The sequence below is a fragment of the Lacerta agilis genome, chromosome 12 (genome assembly GCF_009819535.1).
Source record: "Lacerta agilis isolate rLacAgi1 chromosome 12, rLacAgi1.pri, whole genome shotgun sequence".
In the NCBI taxonomy this organism is placed as follows: domain Eukaryota; kingdom Metazoa; phylum Chordata; class Lepidosauria; order Squamata; family Lacertidae; genus Lacerta; species Lacerta agilis.
In genome coordinates, this window is record NC_046323.1 from 19739737 (window position 1) to 19759744 (window position 20008).

Here is a 20008-nt window from a genome sequence, read left to right on the forward strand (position 1 = left end):
TAAATGTCTGGTGCTTACCTGTTATTCCTGTGCCTTTGCTCTCATTGGCCAAAACGATGGAAGGCAGGAGCCATTTTCATCTTAGTAAAAAAAAACTGGTGAGGACAATGACTTCATGTTTTTCTTTTAATAGCCACAAGTAATTAGGTTTTGTTGGTGGTGGGGACAGTGGTAAATAAAAGTAGAACATCCAGGGAGCTTGACTGAAATTTATCTGAGGAAATGTGCTTACACGTTCCTTAATTCAAAATTTATTGACCATTAGGTGATGAACACAACTTAAAGTACTTCTGTGACTTTGAATGATAGTTCCTCAAACTTCAGATAAACCAATAACCCCAAACAGTAGTATTATGAGCCAATATTTTTATCTGTTTATGAAAACAAACCATTCTTTCCTTAATACAAGTATAGCTTTTAAAAATTCCACAAGAACCAAAGCACCTCTTATAGAAAGCGGTGAAGATGAGAAGGGTGAGCTGTCCATGGAACCATAAGAGCCCTCCCCCTTCTTCCCAAAACAGCAGCCAAACCTAGACTGACTCTCTTCATCTCTGTCTGTTCTCACTTGACACCTCTCTGACTAGTTGACTTTTAAACCATGTTAATGATATCACAAAGAAGGATATGTCACTGTTCCTTGACAGCCTAACTTGGGGCTGCCATATTTCAAAAAGTAAAAACCAGGACACCCCGAAAGTTGTTGAGATTTTTAAAGACAAAAACACAAAAATAACCCCGCATTTTTCGATTGACTGCCTAAGATCCAGGACAATGCGCCGCCTTTCAGAAATTCTCCCCAGACGTCAATTCTGCCTTTGAAATCCCAGTAATGTCTGGGAAAATTCAGACCTATGTCAGCCCTAGAATGGTAATTGTTCCTCTTGAATCCAGATGTTTCTTTAGAACATTGAGGCACCTGCTGTTCTTTCTACCAGGTTACTTAGGAAACAACTTTCTTAATTTTCATAACTCCATTTAGGAAGACCATCACAGAAAAATCACACCTCCCCATATTGTCATTTATCCTAAATGCAAGCAATCTTTTCTACAGGCCATACGGTGCCCTTCCTTTCTTAAAAATAATAATAGAGAAAAGTATTTTATGACTGTGAGAAGCAAGAAACTTCTTACCTGTACAATAAAATCATTGGAGGTGCAATATGACTTGTAATATAACTTTCTTCACTTCTAAACAGTCCTTTCAAAATTCCAAAAATTAAAATAGGAACAATAAAATCACTGTTTGGAAATTAATTGAAAGGCAGTGTAATTCTTAAAGGTGGCCATTTCATGCTTTGTTCCTATTTATGGGAACTATACCCCATTGAACACAGTGGGACTTTATTCTGAATTAACGTGCATAGGATTGTGCTGTAATTTCTTAACTCAGACCCCAGCCTGGCATTCCCTGGTCAGAACTGGCACCAGGGGTTGTCTCTTACACAGAAAAAAAAAAATCAATTTTGCCTATTGGAATAGCTTGGTTCACCACTTACCAGCTATCTTTCCTTCATCTAGCATATACGACCTCTCTAGGTTGACAGCGCTATATGGCAGACTCTCTCGGGTTAAAAAAATAAACCCAATAAGCGCTAAAAATTGAAGGGGGTGGGGGGGGGGAAATGTGAGCAAGTCCCGCCTTGGCCCCTTTTGGGTGTGGCGAAGAGCCGTGGGCGGGGTCTCTCTCTAGGGGCGCTTTGTGGAGCAGCTGCTCACATGTTTTAAAGGGAGGGGAGGGGAAATTTGTGGATTAGGTTGTTGTGGTGGGGTGTTTTCATTTATTTATTATTTAAAGTGTGTGTGTGGGAGAAAGCCTTTGTTTTCCATTTCAACGAGTTCAAAGGTTTGCCCTATAAGATGGTAAGTTAAATTAACAGGTGGTATTCCAAGTTCAGGGGGCAACTACGTTTTTTACTTCGTTGGCTTTTCAGAGAACCGCGAGGGCTAAATCGGGGGATTGGAGCCGGGTCCGGTGGAGAGCTTCCCCCAGTCCCTGTAGGGAAGCGGGAACGGGGTCGATCGTCGCCCCTTTCGGAATCTGGTGGCGCGTGCGCCAAGGTGCTTGTGAGGGGAGGAGAGGAGAGGCCGGCTCGACCCGACCCGGCCACGAAATAGCGGCTTGGGCGAAGGCGGCTCCTTCTCCGCACCTATTGAGGGGTTGAGGCTGGGGGGGGGGCGGGAAGAGAAGAGAAGCGAGCCTCGAAAGGCTTCGTGAAAAGCCGTCGAAAAGGCCTCCGCAGAGCGCGAGGAGGGAAGACAGAAGGCGGTGAGGGGGGAAAGGGCACCATTTTGTCGCGCTGCGATTTATTTTTTTAAAAAAATTTATTTGAAGGCGCTGCCCCTCCCGCAAAACGGCGGAAGAAAGGAAGAGTCCCCCCCTCAGCGAATGTTTTTTGTTGGGTGTCTGGAACTGGAAGAGAGTAGTCCTCTCCAACGGTGAATTTGAGCACGCGTGTCTTGTGGGGGTGGGGTGTGTGCGAAGCGAGCGGCTCCAAACGCGCAGGAATGGCGGGCACCGCCGATGCGTCCTTGCGCACGCGCATCAGGCCCTGCCGCTTTGCGACTGAAGAGAACGGTCTCAATTTGGGTTCGCTGCTAACGTGAAGTGTCTTAATAACGAGCATCGGTTGTCAGTAATATCAAAGGGGTGCGGGGCACCTGTTCACGGGATTGTATGGTTGGTTTCTTTTTGGAATGAAACATGTCAAGTAGTTACTTAACTCTTGTCAACTAGGAGGTAGCGCCGCGGCCTGCCATGCGAGATCGGGGGGGGGGGGGAGGGTGTAGGGAGTGCGCACTTTGTTTGGGATCCCAAGCAGCCCGCAAGGCTCCTAAGCATCCTAGCGATTGCTTTGCAGCCCGAGGCATCTCTTGCCCAATGAAAATGCCTCCTGCTTGTCAGTGGCTTCGCAAGGTCAGGTGGTACCCGGTGCGGAAAATTTATTGTCCCCCCCCCCCCAACACACATTGAAATGATTTTTAAAAAGGAAAAATAAGTGGCATAGTTAAAGTGTTTGCTGCCCGGGCGGTCACTGAGTTTGCCGTCCCTCTTGCTGTTCCTCATGTGGGAGTCCTGTCGATTTGCCAAGGTCCTCCCCTCCCCTCCGACTGTCCTTCTCTCCCCCCCCCCTTCCCAAGGGGTGGGAAGGAACTCAGTTCCTGGCACCTCAGGCTCCACCTCTGCTTTGCTTAATGCCTCATCATGTTCTTTGTTTTTCTTGCTTCAACCACAGACAGTTCAAGCACCTATTCCTGCCTGGCAAAAGCACCCAAGAATAGTGCAAAGCAGGAGCAATAAGGGAAGATGTAATCTCCATACCTGCATGCTGCTTCTGTGAGCAGCCATAAGTACAGTGGATTTAGGTGGTGTCATAGGTGCCCCCCCCCCGCCTGCAACAAGCCCCAAATTGCAGCAAGTAACGCTGGAGCCCATTAGAAGGAATTTTCCTTTCTGTTCTTCTAAGTCCCACCAGTTCCTTTCAGCCTGAAAGGTTCTATGCTTAGGCAGGAATAACCAGCTGCACCAATATAAGATGGGGGACAATTGGTTTAACAGCAGTATATGTTAACAGGATCTAGGTGTCTTTGTAGACCACAATATGAGTCAACAGTGATGCTGCAGCAAAAGAAGCAAATGCTATTCTAGGCTGCATCAACAGACGTCTAGTCTTTAGATCATGTACCACTCTACTCTGCCTTGGTCATACCACACCTGGAATACTGTGTCCAGTTCTGGGCACCACAAGAAGAACATTAATACGCTGGAATGTGTGCAGAGGAGGGCAACCAAGATAATGGGTCTGGAAATTAAACCTTATGAGGAGCGTTTGAAGGAGCTGGGTATGTTTAGCCTGGAAAAGAGACTGTGAGAAGATATGACAGACATCTTCAAATATTTGAAGGGCTGCGATAAGGAAGATAGGATAAGCTTGTTTTCTTCTGTGGAGGATAGAAAACAAAATGGCTTCAAGTTACATGAAAGGAGATTCTGATGAAATATCAGGAATAACTTTTCTGACAGCAAGAGCCCTTCAGCAGTTCAACAGACTCCCTTGGGAGGTTTTGCACTCTCCTTCCTTGGAAGTTTGTAATCCGAGGTTGGATGGCCATCTGTCATGGATGCTTTAGTTGAGATTCCTGCATTGCAGGGGTTGGACTAGATGACCCTTGGTGTCCCTTCCATTTTTACAATTATAAGATTTTATGAAAGGTCCTTACAACATAATGCAATTTAGTCCCATATGATTAAGCAATTATAAATAAATGATTCCCGCCCACCACCCTGAGAATAATTCACTTAGATAAACTAGTTTAGCAGATATTTTTGGGTAAGATACTTTGGTCATAACAACAGGCTACATCCAACTAAATCCTACTTAGGGCAGACCCTTTGAAATTAAATTTTGGATTTTTAATTCATTTCAGTGAGTCCACTCTGTGTAGGACTAGCACCTGAGGCAACCGTGTGTGTGTGTGTGTGTGTGTGTGTGTGTGTGTGTAGGAGGGCAAATGAGGTATGAGAGCAAATCTAAAAAGGATAGGACAGCTGCATATTCCTGCAATGTAAAGGGTTGGACTAGATGATCCTCAGGGTCCCTTCCAACACTACAATACTGTAATTCTAGGGCAGGCATGTCCAATATGTGGATCCTTCTCCTCCTCCCCCTCCTCCCCTCCTCCTCCCCCTCCTCCCTCCTAAAGCTGGCTTGCCTACTGGGGGTTAGAGCTCATGGGGAAAGCAAAGAACAACAGACATGGGGGAAAGCCCCCTTAGCGCTCCATGAGTTTGAGAAAGCAACAGTAGAGGAATCAGCCAATCACCCATTCCCACCACCCTTCTGAGTAATACCCCTCCCCCACCCTCTCACTATATATAAGGGTCTGGTGATTTCTGTTTCAGTGTATCTGAAGAAGTGTGCATGCACAGGAAGCTCATACCAAGAACAAACTTAGTTGGTCTCTAAACTTAGTTGGTCTCTAAGGTGCTACTGGAAGGATTTTTTTATTTTTATTTTGTTTGGAGTAGAGGAAAGATAGGTGGAGTAAGGGCTTGGGGATGCTGACCCAAAGTCAGCTGCGATTTAAAGCAACAGTAGGGGGAAGAGAGGTGGGCCTGCCTTATTCCTTCATTGGAGGGAGGGAGGAACTTTTATGTCACATAATTTGATGAACTGGGTAAGAACAGTAAGAGCTGCTTGACAGTAGAACGGTAGCCGGAGGGGAGAGCACGAGGCCGATGAGGGAGCAAGCGCTTGGAGAGGAAAGGGAGCTGGGAGAGAGAGAGGCATCGGGCAGGAGGGACGCTCCGCCCACAACCCAAGCAGCAGGAAACAGCAAAGTGTGTGCCGACGGGCTAACCTGCTTGGCCTGCACTTTGCTTTTTCCAGCTTGTGAGCCCCGCCGCCAAGCGTGGTGTTTTAGCAGCGCCATTCATTGGACATGAGGCGCCTCCGAGGTGGGGTGGGACAAAGTGGGGAGAAAGGAGCAAGGCAGCTGCCCTGTATGCGCCTCCACCCCAGCTGCCCAATCCACCAAGGTAGTGCAACACTTTCCCCAACAACCCACTCTGCAACTAGTAGGGACAGGTACCTTTGATCTTGTAAAGACCCCACAGAACTACAGAATCGCTCAAATGTTCTGTTTAATTCTTAAATCGAGGTCTTAAGATTTTAAGAGTTTCGAATGTTTTTTGGATAGGCATGTGTTGCTTGGAGACTGTAATGAATCTACAATAGGACCAATATTTTTTCTCTGCGGTACAGTACTTAAAATTTTCCAAGGCAATATTCAAAAACAGTCATGTTGCAGACAAACGTCAAGGGATGGTAAAAAGAATCCTGATGTTAGCTAGAAAAATGCACTTGGTATTCTGTTCTGCATGTTAGTTTTATCCACACAGAGCAGAAAATGTCTAATAAACAAGTGTGAAATTTTTAATAAAATGGTATATAAAATTTGTTCATAGTCTGCTGCAAATCAAGACTCCCAAAACATTACCCGAGAAGAAAATGCTCAGTTGCCTGCAACAAGCCAAGGCTATGTTCTGCCTGAAGGGAAAATCATGCCAAATACCATTTTTGTGGGTGGAATTGACATTCGGGTATGTATTCTTTTTATTTTGTGCTTATTAAGATTTGTTAAAATTGGTGCATTGGTCTGTCTTGAGGACTTGGGGCAGATGAGTATATGCACAATAAAGGCATAATAAGCATTTATGGGAACTTAAGTCTTTTTGAACTTAAGAAGGAGACTTAATTCTGATTAGATATGCATAGGATTGCACTGAAAAACTACTCTAGCCCAGATATTACTTAAGATTTCCTATTTGGTTGCTTTATGTGGAAGTATTATCATTAGTGCTGCTTTTAAATACATTACTCACTTAAGAATTTTCATCTTGCCACAATAAAAAAAAAATCAGTGGCTGTCCAGAGTATGAGCACATGTTTGACACATTGTAATCACAAGATCTTCAAATGCAGCTGGAGAGCTAGTAGCATTACTACTTTACTCAAAATATCTCTAATTTGGTGTTAAAAAAACTGCACAGCCTTTAGAAATGATTTTTACAACCTTATTTTCTCTTGGAGAAATATCTTGTGCTCAGGATGCATTGAAGAAAATATATGCAGTAAGCCTCAGAAACCCATTGGGAACTTTTAGGCAGTGTGCTGCCTTCTTACATTGAGACTCAGTACTTCTCAACCTCCCCCAGCTCAAACCCATCATACTAAGGATAATTCCAGTTCTCACTCATACAGCCTTTCCCCCTTTACATTCTGTTCTTATGCTACTGAGTAAAGCTAGCTATTTTAAGTCTTGTTTAAGTTTTAAGATATCCTCAGTCAGCAGTGTTAGAAACTGATACATGAAATCTAGGAGCAAAATGGCAACTTAAACCTAGGTTATGGGCACAACACCGGAATGTCTAGGCGTGCTTTTTAAAATAAGAATACAAAGCTGAAAATGAATGAACTGCAGCTAAAATATTATGTTCATTTTTCACATGGTCTAGTCCTTTCCCTGCCCACCCCCTAATATTCTTAAGATGGTCTCTTCTCCAGTCTTCAAAGAGTAGCTAGTAGTGGGGAGGCAGAAAAAGGTCTCCTTTCCTTCCACTCTGCAGTTTTAATCTGAAATCTTAGGCGCAGTACTGCACCTAGAGCTCATAAACTGCTCGCGCTAATGAAATTTCCTGTCGCAAAATGCACCTAGAACAATGGGAGTTTCGAATACTGTCAATCAGCATATTGCTAGCACATAGAATAGGCATGTAGGCTCCATTCAGCTTCTAGCACTTTGTTAAGCAACAATAATTTATTGTTGCTGCAAGATCATAAACTGCTGAGAGTTAATTATTTTGCTGCAAACACTCTTAAAACAATTTTGAAGTCTACTTGTTAGATTCATGATACTGCAATGATTTTCACTATGCCTTTGTTCATATGGTGTAATGTACTCTAGATGGATGAGACAGAAATTCGGAGCTTCTTTGCACGATATGGCACTGTTAAAGAAGTGAAAATAATCACTGACAGAACTGGTGTGTCCAAGGGGTGAGTAGATTGCCTTGATAAAAATGTGACCATTAATAAGGTGTCAGTCATACCAAATTAGCCTATTGGCTGCTAGGGTAAATGTGGATGGGGTAAGATAAGCACAGGAAGTATCAGTTGCTATTAGAGGTATCAGTACATCATAGATCTCTGTGAACTGTGAATTGGTAAATTCCAGCCATGAACACTGCAAATGGTTTAGTGTCTCTCTGATTTTTATCTGATGTCTTTGTATTTTATTGTAATAATGTTTTGATTTTGTCCTACTAAATATGTTTGCAGGCCTTTGGAAGAGATTATGTATGAGTTTAAAGTAGTCACCTCCTGTAGAATACTGTTCTTGTTTTACATTTGATGCTGCTGTGTATTTTATATCTGTTACAGCATTTTATTTTTTCCAGGGTGGATTTGATTTAAATCAAACTGATTTAAATCACGATTTAAATCACTAGTCAGTAAGGCTCAGGGTGGATTGAAATTTTAAAAAAATCCAATTTAAATCAAAGCCGATTTAAATTTTAAAAAGCCAATTTTTAAAAAAGCTGATTTAAATCGGTTTGATTTAAATCAAATCCACCCTGATTTTTCCCCCCTCAGACAATTTGATGAAGAGTGGGATGTAAATGCAACAAATAAAATAATACATATGTGTTTAATTAATATTGTAAGCCACTTTGTGGGATCTTGTAGCCAAAGGGTGGGATATAAATCTTCAAAATAAGTGGAATTTATTAAGCAATGTGGCTATCAATAAATCCACTTGTCCTTTACTTTGAGAATTACAAGGAAGTGACAATCAGGTTTGAGAAATTAGTAGTGTCTCTCCACCCCCAACTTTCAGGAACATAACTGCTGTCATCCATTCTTCATCTCGTTGGGATTGTACTTGCATTGATGTTTTTCTTCTAGTTTATGAGGTTCAGTTTAAGTGGTGGTACTAATGCTGAAAGGTACACTACTTTAGCTAATTTTGACTTACTTTTGCAGATATGGATTTGTGTCATTTTTGGACAATGTCGATGTACAGAAAATAGTAGAAGTAAGTTGTCATTTGTATTATCAAACAATGCTTGCAGGTTTTAAATTGCTATTGAAAAATAATGATTTATTGACAAGTGTACATCACTCCTGAAAACTAATTTTACTCTTTGAAGAAATGAGTAAGTTTCTGTAGCTGCTTCACCAGATCAAGGTACATCAAAGTTCTTTGCCCAAATAAGTTTAAAAAGAAACTTCTTTGGAAATGTGTGTTTAGTGTATCAGTACACTACCAGTGTGGTAAAAACATTTGTTTTGTACTTTTCCGCCTTTTTGCTTATTTTACAGAATATATTTGCTGCTTCCAATTTGTCAGTTAACACTTCTAGAAAAAATAGATTATAATAAAGTACTAATTAGAATGACATACCACGATAGCAGTTGCAGGTGTTTGTGGCGTTTGTATGTTCTATAGTCTGCAATGTTTATCCCAATTAAGAAAATGTAGGGATCAAACTCAAATAACTCTTTTTTCAGTCACAAATCAACTTTCATGGGAAGAAACTCAAACTAGGACCTGCAATAAGAAAACACCCAAACCTATGTGAGTATCGTTAAATGTGTTCAACTATATCAGGTGAAACTTTGTAGTACCAAACTTAATATTGTTACTATAATTTATAAGTATAAATCACAGCAATAATTACGGAATTTAAACATAAATAACTTATACAGATTTGTACCATAGTGTGTTGTTTTGCTGATAAAACCAAATATTTTTACAGAGCATTTGTAATTCTTCCCAGGGAACAGCAGGGAAGACCTGCAAAGATGTCCCAAGCTTTGCTTGCTTGTGCTAGCCATGGCAGAATGTGGTGTTCATGGGTGTTTTCTGGCTTATTGCTAGACTCTTTAGGTTGACATAGCTGAAAGGCCCAAGCATCCATGAAGTTTTGAATCCAGAAGATCTCCACTGGTGATCTGTCTTAAAACACTGATTCAGAGCTTTCCACCAGCAGGAGAACCTTCAGTGATAGCTTCCTGTTTGGGCAAAGCAGGGACTGCCAACACGGCAAAACTCTCCTCAGCTGGCAGTTCCTTTCTCTTGAGTTCAGTGGAGAGACAGCTATATGCTATTCCAGTGCCCCACCCAGTTCACGTAGGGTGTGTGTTTGATTGCTTCTTGTCAGTGGCGGAGTAAGGCTCCGCGGTACCTGGGGCGGCAAAGGAAACGCCCCGGGGGCGGGGCGTCGTGACATCACATTGTGACGTCATGACGCTCCGCCCCCAGGGCGGTTCCGGGGGTGCCGGCGCCGCTTCTGCAGCCCTCTTTTAAGCCGAAGAGCTCGCTTTTAAGCTCTCCGGCTCAAAAGGAGGCTGTGGAAGCGGCGATCCGATGACAGAGTGCGCCTGCGCGTGCAGGCGCACTCCGTCGTCGGGCCGTGCGCTGCCGCTCCCAGGGTGACGGAGGGAGCGGCAGCGTGTGGGAATGGTGGGAGGGGCTGCCTCTTGTCCCCCCCACGTGCCGCCGTTCGCTCCGTTGCCCCAGGAGCAGCAGCACCGCACACACCGTGCGCTGCTGCTCCCGGGGGGACGGAGCCAGCGGCAGCGCGTGGGGCTGACAAGCGCCGGCCCCTCCTGCCACTCCCCACGCTGCCGGTCACCCCGGGAGCAGCAGCGCTGCACGGACGGGGTGCTCCCTCGGCCGTGCGCTGTTGCTTCTGGGGTGACGGAGGGAGCGGCAGCGCTTGGGAATGGCGGGAGGGGCTGCCGCTTGTCACCCCCATGCGCCGCCGCTCGCCCCGGGAGCAACAGCGCACGGCCGAGGGAGCACCCCGTCCGTGCAGCGCTGCTGCTCCCGGGGTGACCGGCGTTGCCTGGGGAGTGGCGGGAGGGGCGCCGCTTGTCGCCCCCACCCGCCGCTTGTGGCCCCTGTCGCCCGGGGGCGTACCGCCCCCACCGCACCCCCCTAGCGACGCCCCTGCTTCTTGTGGATGCAATCCTAAACACACTAGCTAGGGAGTAAGCCTCATTGAAGACAGTGAGATTTACTACTTGGTGAATGTGCATTCACAAGAGTAACTCTTGTGCATGACGTAGTTTAGTGGCATATCTGCTAGTACTGTCTGTGACCTCTGTGGAACTAGAAAAATATTACAGTACCAGCTGTACAATTCCTTCAGGATAAAGGAGCCTAAACTTGTGTTTTAAAATACAATACACTTGCAACTTAGGCCCATTTAACTTGTGCACATTCAGCTTTACACGCTTGGCAATTAAAAAAACCACACACAATTGAAAAGGGGGTGGGCACCCAAGGAAAAAAAAAAACTTTGGCAATCGCACCCACCATTGCACCCAATGTGTTTTGACTATATGTGATTTTGGCTTTAGGCACTATGCCCAGAACATAACCCCTACGTAAGTTGTGGGCTTACTGTATATGAGAGTTCTCAATGCTTCCCTTGTGTTCAAGGTGCCTATCATGTGCCACCGAGACCAGTGCTGATTAATTCGCCCACACCTCAATTCCACAGCGTTTGGAGCAACCAGGAAGCATATTTGCAGCCTCCAGCTGTTATGAGTCCTGTCACACAATATGTTCAGGTAACATTTTCTAAAGTAGGCCCTTAATACAAATGAACAGCACTCCACAGCTATTTTATATTTCGGATTACTAAAAAAAATTGAATTTAAAGATTCAATGTTTTCTGCATAAATTGTGGACAAATATGACTTAAGCAGTACTACAAGAATCAGGGTTGCATGTTGTAACCATTACTCCTTACTTCCTTGTCTATTGCAATGACTTGGAAAGGGCTTTTTTTCTAGAAAAAGGTTCCAGAACCTTTTTTTGGGGGGGGGAGCAACCAACTAAAGTTGTTTTCACGTGGGAGGACATCTCTTCTTCGCTCGCTCATCATGGCAAAATATCACGACGGTAACTGCCGCTGCCTACATCACGCAGCTCCAAGTGCCATGGTGCCTCTATAGCACAGCACCAAGCGCTGTGACGGGGAACAGCAACGCTACAGAGGAGCTGGAACTCCGTTCCAGTTACTTCTGGCTGAAAAAGCCCTGATTAAAATACTTCTGAAAAATGACATGAGAACTGGAAAACATAAAATACACGTGGGGTAAAGGCTTCATTCTCCTGACACAGAACATTCATGTAGTTTGTGCCTCCCATATGACACAAACTGTTAATCTAAACCCAAAGCTGCTAATCTTCCAAATTGACATCTTTCCAGAAGCATGTAAATCTTCTAAGTTGTCTATCAGGGAAGGTGGGATTCTCATGAATTATTTCATATGGGGTGGGACTCTTGGTACAGTAAATAGCTGAAGTGCTAGCGGCAGCCTTTTTACCTTTTGAAACAAAGCTTTCAACTAAACTAAATGCAGCTTTGAATTTGTCAAAGTTTATATGTTCCTCTTGACTAGTCAGTTCGCTCAAGACAGCAGCCTTTTTGTGTGGTGTCTTGCTATTAGAGCTTCAGATACAGTTATGTTTGCAGGTCCTTTCCACTTCAAATCTGGTTTAACTAAACTTATCTTAGACCTGTGGAGACATATTTGGTTTAAACATAAATGAACCAGCAGTAACCTCAGGCTCACATTCTCATCCCCTTTACATGTGAGGGGAGGAGATTTAAAGCTTCCTGTCTTCTTCTTCTTGTTGTTGAACTTGTGATTTGAGGAAAATATTTGCCAAGTTTGGATGTGGCAAGAATAGGAAGTTTTAAATAACTTAAGAAGAGCTCTGCTGGATCTGGCCAAAGACAATAGCACACAAGTTACTCATGATTCCCAACAACTGGTATTAAGAAGTATACAGTCTCCTGTCTCCACGCATGAAGGTGAAGAGGATGCATGAGGCTGTGTCATGGTTAACAAGTCATCGTCTGCTATTGGGTATACACCAGACCATACATTTACTACCGGTAGCTAACCTGACACTTTGCCAGGTTATATTTTCCTTGTAAGAATATACTTTTGCCTAACAATAGGTTTTTTTTAAAACTTTCAGGCATATCCTTATGGGTCACCAGCTTTATTAATTCAGCAACAGGTACCTGTAGGGTTTCAACCTGCTTACAACTATCAGGTTTGTGTTGAAATACATTTCAATTCTACTATTGAAATGTGAAAGCCAAGCTTGATTAAGCCTGATCTCTTTAATTTTAGATGAATACTTAGTTTAAATATGTCTGGCAGATTGTTCAAATTGATTTAGATTTGTGAATAAATGGCTATAAATTGATTTAGATTTGTTAATAAATTGCTATAAGATCAGTTAACAAAATGGAAGTAGTCTTGAGTGCTGTGGTGGTAGTATATCTGAATAGATATTTGATTGAATTTACCTTTGTGGTCACTGAGATGTTTTAAACATAGGACCTTTTTTAGTCTGTTGTAAATAATCCTGACAATACTTACAATAAAACTTCACATTAAAAAGAATAAAATGTTGGCTACAGTGAGGCATGTCCTGCTACAAAGGCAAAAGTCCTTGCGCCAATGGGATTACTTAGTTGGATACAACCCTTGGTGCCCTATCCTTGTCCAATTCTATCACTGAGATGGCTTGCTTCTTCTCTCTCCTCCTCCCGCCTCTTTGAAGAGATCGTGTATTCTGTTTATAGTATCCAGTGTGTTGCAAATTCTGATTCAACAGATTTTCATAAACTTGGTGAAAATACATTCAGATTTCTGCTCACACATAGCATTATTGTGAATCTTAGGACTGATATTTAAAAAAAACACTTTGAGGTAAAAAAAATTTTTTGAAATAAATGAACTGTCTACTGCTAAAGGCTGCTGCATATTGAAACATCTTATTTATTTTTTAAGGTTCCACCACAATGGCCACCTGGAGAACCCAGAAACTATATTGTGCCTCCGGTAAGAGGGTCACACTTCATGTATTTAAGCCTGATTGCTAACAATTAAATTGACAAAAAATAATTCAGATACTGAAGTACTGCCACAATAGTGTCTCATTAAAAATGGAAGGATTTTTCTACATTGGAAGTGAGTGCTGGAAAAGGCTCCCAGTCTGTTTTTCGGCAGAGTACTGAAGTTGTGCATCTGGCACGTGAAGATTAAAAGTTAAATTTTAGATCCCATCCTTTACACTAGACATTTCAAGAAAGCCACAAAAATCTATGGACTGGACAGCACAGTCAGGTGTGCATGAAGTGCATATTTGAATTTTTCCTCCCCCTCTTCCTATAAATTCCTGTATATGCGTAATACTCCTGCTCTATTATGCCTTGGTCAGACCACACTTGGAGTACTGTGTCCAGTTCTGGGCACCACAATTTAGGAAGGATAGAACCTGCAGAAGGAGGCGACCAAGATAATCAAGTGTGTGGAAACCAAGCCTTATGAGGAATGGTTGAGGGAGTTGGGTATGATTGGCTTGGAAAAGAGGAGGCTCTGAGGAGATAAGATTGCCATCTTCAAATATATAAAGGGCTGTCACATGGAAGATGGAGCAAGCTTGTTTTCTCCTGCTCTGGAAGCTAGGACCCGAACTAATGCATTCAAGTTACAAGAAAGAAGATTCCTTGGAGGTTTTTAAGTAGAGGTTAGAATGGCCATCTGTCATGGATGCTGTAGCTGAAATTCCTGCATTGCAGGTGTTGGACTAGGTGACCCTTGTGATCCCTTCCAACTCTGCAGTTATTGTTCTATGAAAATACTTTTTACTTATGGTCACCAATCTATACAAATACCCATTACTATACATTATTTCATATCTGTAATATTGTATATTATATATGATCTGAAGAAGTGTGCATGCACACGAAAGCTCATACCAGGAACAAACTCAGTTGGTCTCTAAGGTGCTACTAGAAAGAATTTTCGATTTTGTTTTTATTGTATATATACTTCAACATAGCTTTGTTAATATATTCAGAATCATTTATCTGAGTTTTTATTGTTTTATTTTAATTTTATGTAATTCTTCCATGTCATACGCTTCAGTGTAAACAAAGATACAGCTCAATCCATGTTAAAAGAGTTTAAAAATAAAAATGAATAAATACTATGCGATCAAAACCCGTGGGATTGGTTTGTTGTTTATCTTCACTGGCATGGTGACTACTGGCTCTATAGTTGCTCCTATGCCAGCCTAAGGTTAAAGCTATTTTAAGAATAAGGACATAACTTTCTGATAGCTGCCACATTCCTGTTTAATTATCCTATTCTAACTAACGAGAGAGCTTATTTTGAGGTGTGTTAAGGATGCATAATAAAGTGACTGTCCAGCACCTCATAAATTATCTTGCCACCCTCAATATTTACAACAAGCAGTATAGAGAAGTAGAGGTGGAAGGTCCAGACTGGCTCTGTGAGTGATAGCTGTAGATTGGGGGGGGGGGGGGAATGATGGGTTCCAAGAGATGCTGAGGCTGGTAGGGTAGGAGTGCTGTGCAAAGCAGTGTGTTGTATTATAATTACTGGATGGCCCATCCAACCCTTCAAACTTTTAACTGGTGTGGGAGCAAAAGGTCACAATTTCATATAATAGCTTGCATATAATACTACCATTTCTGGAATAGACTGTCAATTTATATTAACTCTTATACTTTGTATTTTACATAGGCTTATACCATGAATTATGGTGGTGATTTGGAGGTAGGCGCAGAACAGGCAGAGTGTTCTATGGCCGAGACTGCACAGTCCTGTGGAAACAGTCCACAAAAGGTACCCATGATTTCTTTCAACATCCCCAAAGGGGAACATGAGAAGATAAGGAAATGCAGAGTATGGAAAAGGGATGTGTGTGTGTGCATTGCTTCTCTCTGTTCCTGAAGTATTTTGTGGCCAAGGGTGAATAGAAATACTCGAGTTAAATGAGAAAAGGCTATTGTCTTGCTTCATTCAGCATCTTGTCCTATGCTTGGCCTTTACATTTTAGCATTCTCCTATGCATGAGCCCATTGCTGGAGAAAGTAGCATGGCAATGATAATTAAAGCAATGTGGCCTAAATTTGTCAGCATGGGATTTGTATTTCTGCTGTTGGAGGTCCTTGGCCAGACCAGAATCTACTTGCTTCTTACTACACAAGATGATTAAATACCTTAAATGGGCAGGAGGCTACAGTAGTATTCTGCCAAGTAGAATGCGTTCTATTCCAGAGATGTACACTTGTTTCTCTATGAATCCTGGCTTACTGCTAAAACCTTTGACCCCAGCATGGTCTCTCTCTCTATATATATATATATATTGCCATTTTGAAGTTCTATGTTTGCATGTCTGAACAACCTTTTAAGTGGAGGATGAGTCCCATAGAGGTGGGGAATGTGTCCTTCATATTTGTCCCCTGGATGGTGTATGTACTTAGTTTGTGTAAATATTCACAGGTCAGCAGTATACTACTATTTTGTTACCTCTGCATTTGGAGTTGTATTGGAACTTTGTCCATATAATTCCAGATCAATCATTATATTTATGTAACTTTTAATCATAGTAAAAACTCAGTTCATTCTGTCCAAACACCCTGTACCCTTAAGCAAATGATACATTGGGGTTGTAAGTTACTTCTTGTTCTATTCTCTCTGTCTTTCCCTAGTTGCTAGTTCTAGAATGCAGTAATCAAGCAAAAGTTGATTTTGATAATGTTATTGTTGGTAGGATCTACCTAATCTAACAAGACTATTTTCAAGACTGCTATGTGGGACATAATTTATTTAACACTAGGAAATCCTCACTGTAGATGAAGGGTATTTTTTTAAAGAGAAGGAATGGTTTTAATAAAACTTTCATCTTGTGTTAGTGCTGTGGTGTCTTCCAAAGTGGTTCCTAGAAAGGTTATGAAAATAAAGATCTGATTTTGGAGATACCAAGCTTTGCAGCAAAGGTCTTGTACATAAAACCATTTTTTTTTACCTATGGTGTACATACTGTATTGAAAATAAACTAATAAAATTTAATTACTTTAGAAATCTGTGGACCGAAGCATACAGACAGTCGTGTCATGTCTGTGTAATCCAGACAACAGACTGAGGAACAATATTGTAACTCAGGAGGACTATCTTAAGGTATTAATATGATTGCAGACTACTAGGAGAGATCAAATCACTTGAATTTTATTAGTTTGTTGAAGCGTTGGGTCAACTAACTTGCACTCAGAGTAGACCCATTTAAATTAATGTACCTAAATTGGTCATGGTAATTAATTTTGATAGAGCTATTCTGAGTAAAAGTAAGTTGAAGCCAACCTTTAAAGCTTACTGCTGCTCCTGTTTGGGACCTAAAGAAATCAGGATAATTGCATGTTCTGACTGCAGACTTGACAGTGACAACTACAAATAAGCACTTGCCTTCATAAGCCGCCTTGCCACATTTTAATTTGGCATTGAAATGTTCTTACTAAATACAACTGTTTAGGCGATGGTAAGGTTGGGCGATAAATGGTTTTCAACATCATAATATATCACCAGGTAAATATCTCGATATATCACAAGATATATCTGCGGCGGCAGAAGGCTTTGCTGGGGCTCCCCACAGTGGCAGAGGGTTCCACCATACCTGGCTGCAGTTGTGGAGGGTGCACTGCACTTCACCGCAGCAGCAAAGGGCTTGCCGGGCTTCCTCGCGGTGGCAGAGGTTCCCACTGTACCTCCCCTTGGTGGTGGATGGTGCACCACACTTCCCCATGGCAACAGAGGGTCCTGCCATACCTCCCTGCAGCGGCAGAGGGTGCACCGCACTTCCCCCAGCAGCAGAGATTCCCGACTGTACTCCCTGTGGTGGTGGCGGGGAGGAGGGTGTGCCGTGCTTCCCTGCAGCAGCGAGGGGCGGTGGTGGAGGGCCTTATAATGGATTCTGTGCATGCATAAGCCCCCTGAGTTCAACTAAACTTTCTTCTACTTTCGGGGAGTAAGCCTCATTGAATTAAGTAGGGCTTGCTTGTGAGTAGACATGCATTTGCTTGCACTGCTTACTGAAAAACGCCCTATGCATCATTCTCACAATCTCCCATTTCAGCATAAGGCAGCCAGCTAAATCTTCTTCCCTCTCCATTCCCCCCCCCGACGCCCCCCCACAAGCCCTCATCTCACCAATTTCTCCATTTAGCAAGCAAAAAGAGTCTCCTTTAAATAAATAAAAGCTTCCTTTTTGATATGGAAAGATATTAGGGGAAATCAACAACATAAACGCCACCAGAAAACAAAAATTCTTCCCCCTCTCTTTTTCACTGGTGGGGGTGTGAGGGAAGAAAGAAGTACTTTCCAGTTATTTGTTTACTCTGCCCCTGGATCGTTGATTGTCTAGCATGGGAGATTCCTCCTGGATTGTTAGCAGGCTCTGCAGAATTAGCTGAGCTCTACACCATAACTGCAAATTATCTGTAAAGTATCAGTTCAGCTGAACTATCCTCAGAGAAGCTGCTAAGTCTCCCAACTTTCGTTGACGGGTATATTGCCTTATTGAAACACTTATCAGGATGTTATTTCAATACCAGTAGATGTGGCGATTTATAGTACAGCCTTAGACAATAAGGTTATCTGAGAGCAGCTTCACACATCACAAGGAAGCTACGCTAGAGATGGTGCATGTTACCTCACATCCACATTTTAAATACTGTTATAAAGAGGAGACTTGCTATCTTCATGAGAAGATGCATGTGTCAAAGCAGTGCAATTTCTTCTCTTTTCAGTAGCATTCTCTATATACTTTAATAACATGAAAAGATGCCTTTAAAATGAATTGTTCTCTAAAGCTTTATTTTTTAACTTTATGAAAAGTATAATTGTGCTCTAATTTCTCTCTTCTCTTTCTCCATCCCCCTTGCCACCTTTGTAGGAGAAAAGGGCACATCATTTTAGAAGAAGCAGAGCTGTACTCAAATCTGTTTGATTTAATGACACTGGCCTGAAGTGCTTCATCTATTGCGTTTAAAAGAGAGAGATTACATACATATATAAAAACGCACTTGACAATTATGTAGCCTTGTTGGCAAAAGTTATTTCAAGTTGGAGTTTGTTTGAATTATATGTTATCTATTTCTAGACATGTTAGAATGTTGTGTGTTATCTATTTCTAGAAATGTTTGTTTTACCTTGTCTAGATGTTTCACTGTTCTAAATTTCTAACCAGAAAACTTCTTGAGTTCAGTTTAAAAAAAGAGTTAAGTTGTGTTTATTCCTAAGCTTTAAAATATGTATGTTTCTGCATGTTGGCAGTTGCTTCTAACATTTTAACATGTACCTTCAGTACTTTTTATTTACTTCCAGCTCACACTTAAAAAAACGAAGTTTTTTTTGCCAGAGGTATTTTTAGAACTGTACTTGAATCAGGTGAAGACATCCAGTTGCAACTCAATTAGTGCCAGAAGTACATAAGTACAGTGTTGCCTTAAGATTTCAATCAGTGGGGACTTCATTCACTGTGTGTGCTGCTTAGTTTTATCAGTTTGAGAACTGATAATTAAAAGTGTACTCAAGAATGTAACTTAACAGTATTAATTATACTTGGTGAGTTGCATTTTTTTTATACTGAGCCATCTTGGCTAATAGCCATATCTTAAAATTGTGGAAAGAATGAGTACTATACAGTGTGATCTTGTGCTTTTTAAAACTGGTCACCAACTTTAAATCAAAGAATTTGTAAAACTGTTTAATTATGTAGACTTTAGTTTTGTATGAGAAGAATTCCACAAAATAAACTCTTTGAAGTGGATTTCTTTTGTGATTGGCTATCAATTCCAATGAATCTTGAAAACCAGAGGATAACTACAGCGTGCTAGTAGTACTTTTACATTGTCTTAACACAGCTACTGTGGGTAAAACATGAGAATGATTAAAAATTCTTTAGAATTTATACATTTCTCCTCTAACCATTGGTGTAGCCAGGATTTTTGTTGAGGGGGGCAGGCCTTTTGTTAGGGGGACAGAACCTCAGCTATTTTTTTATTATTGATGGGGGGACAGCTGACCCCCGGCCCTCCCTTGGCTACGCCCATGCCTCTAACTGAAGTCATTGCTCCAGAAAGCAATTAGGAAGTCATTAGGATAGTGTTATCCCCACTTTGACCCACATGTTTTGGTCCTGTTCTCTGCTTGTACATTTGATATCAGTCAAACAAGGCACAGGGGGCAACAATAGGCATAATTTGTTCCACTTGGGTGGGAATGAATTTATAATCTCAAAAAGCATACCTCTGAACTTGCCTCCATGCATAGACCCACATATAACAATCTAATATACTAGGGGCCTGGGCTGCAGCAGTCCAAGTCTGTCAAGACAAAAGGATGTACATGGGCTCCAACCTTGTAGTTAGGTCAAGAGTAATATACAGACAAATAAGTAACTATAGTCTGTACTTTCCAAGGTCAACTCATCTACCGGTAACAATACACATTTCACTTGCCAGCTGTCTCATCGCAGTCCTGAGCTGATGGATCAGAAGCAGCTATACATAAACCCTTGTGTGCCAGAAACAACTTATTTG

The 20008-nt window shown here is 41.9% G+C and overlaps 1 protein-coding gene across 1 annotated transcript; it reads left to right on the forward strand.

Annotated features, from left to right (window-relative positions):
* The first annotated feature begins 1764 nt into the window (after positions 1-1764).
* DAZL (deleted in azoospermia like) lies at positions 1765-19236 on the forward strand. The gene is made up of 11 exons (XM_033165865.1): positions 1765-1863; positions 5969-6103; positions 7468-7559; positions 8547-8598; positions 9075-9141; positions 11014-11144; positions 12568-12645; positions 13392-13442; positions 15153-15254; positions 16494-16592; positions 18361-19236. Exons 1-11 carry the CDS (start codon positions 1861-1863, stop codon positions 18412-18414), a joined length of 864 nt encoding a protein of 287 aa, XP_033021756.1. The 5' UTR covers positions 1765-1860; the 3' UTR covers positions 18415-19236.
* Positions 19237-20008: the final 772 nt, after the last annotated feature.

Excerpts from the sequence above, each read along its gene's own strand:
- DAZL (XM_033165865.1), top strand. Across the intron at positions 6,104-7,467 it reads TGGGTGGAATTGACATTCGG|ATGGATGAGACAGAAATTCG; the intron begins GTATGTATTCTT and ends AATGTACTCTAG. Across the intron at positions 13,443-15,152 it reads GAAACTATATTGTGCCTCCG|GCTTATACCATGAATTATGG; the intron begins GTAAGAGGGTCA and ends TATTTTACATAG.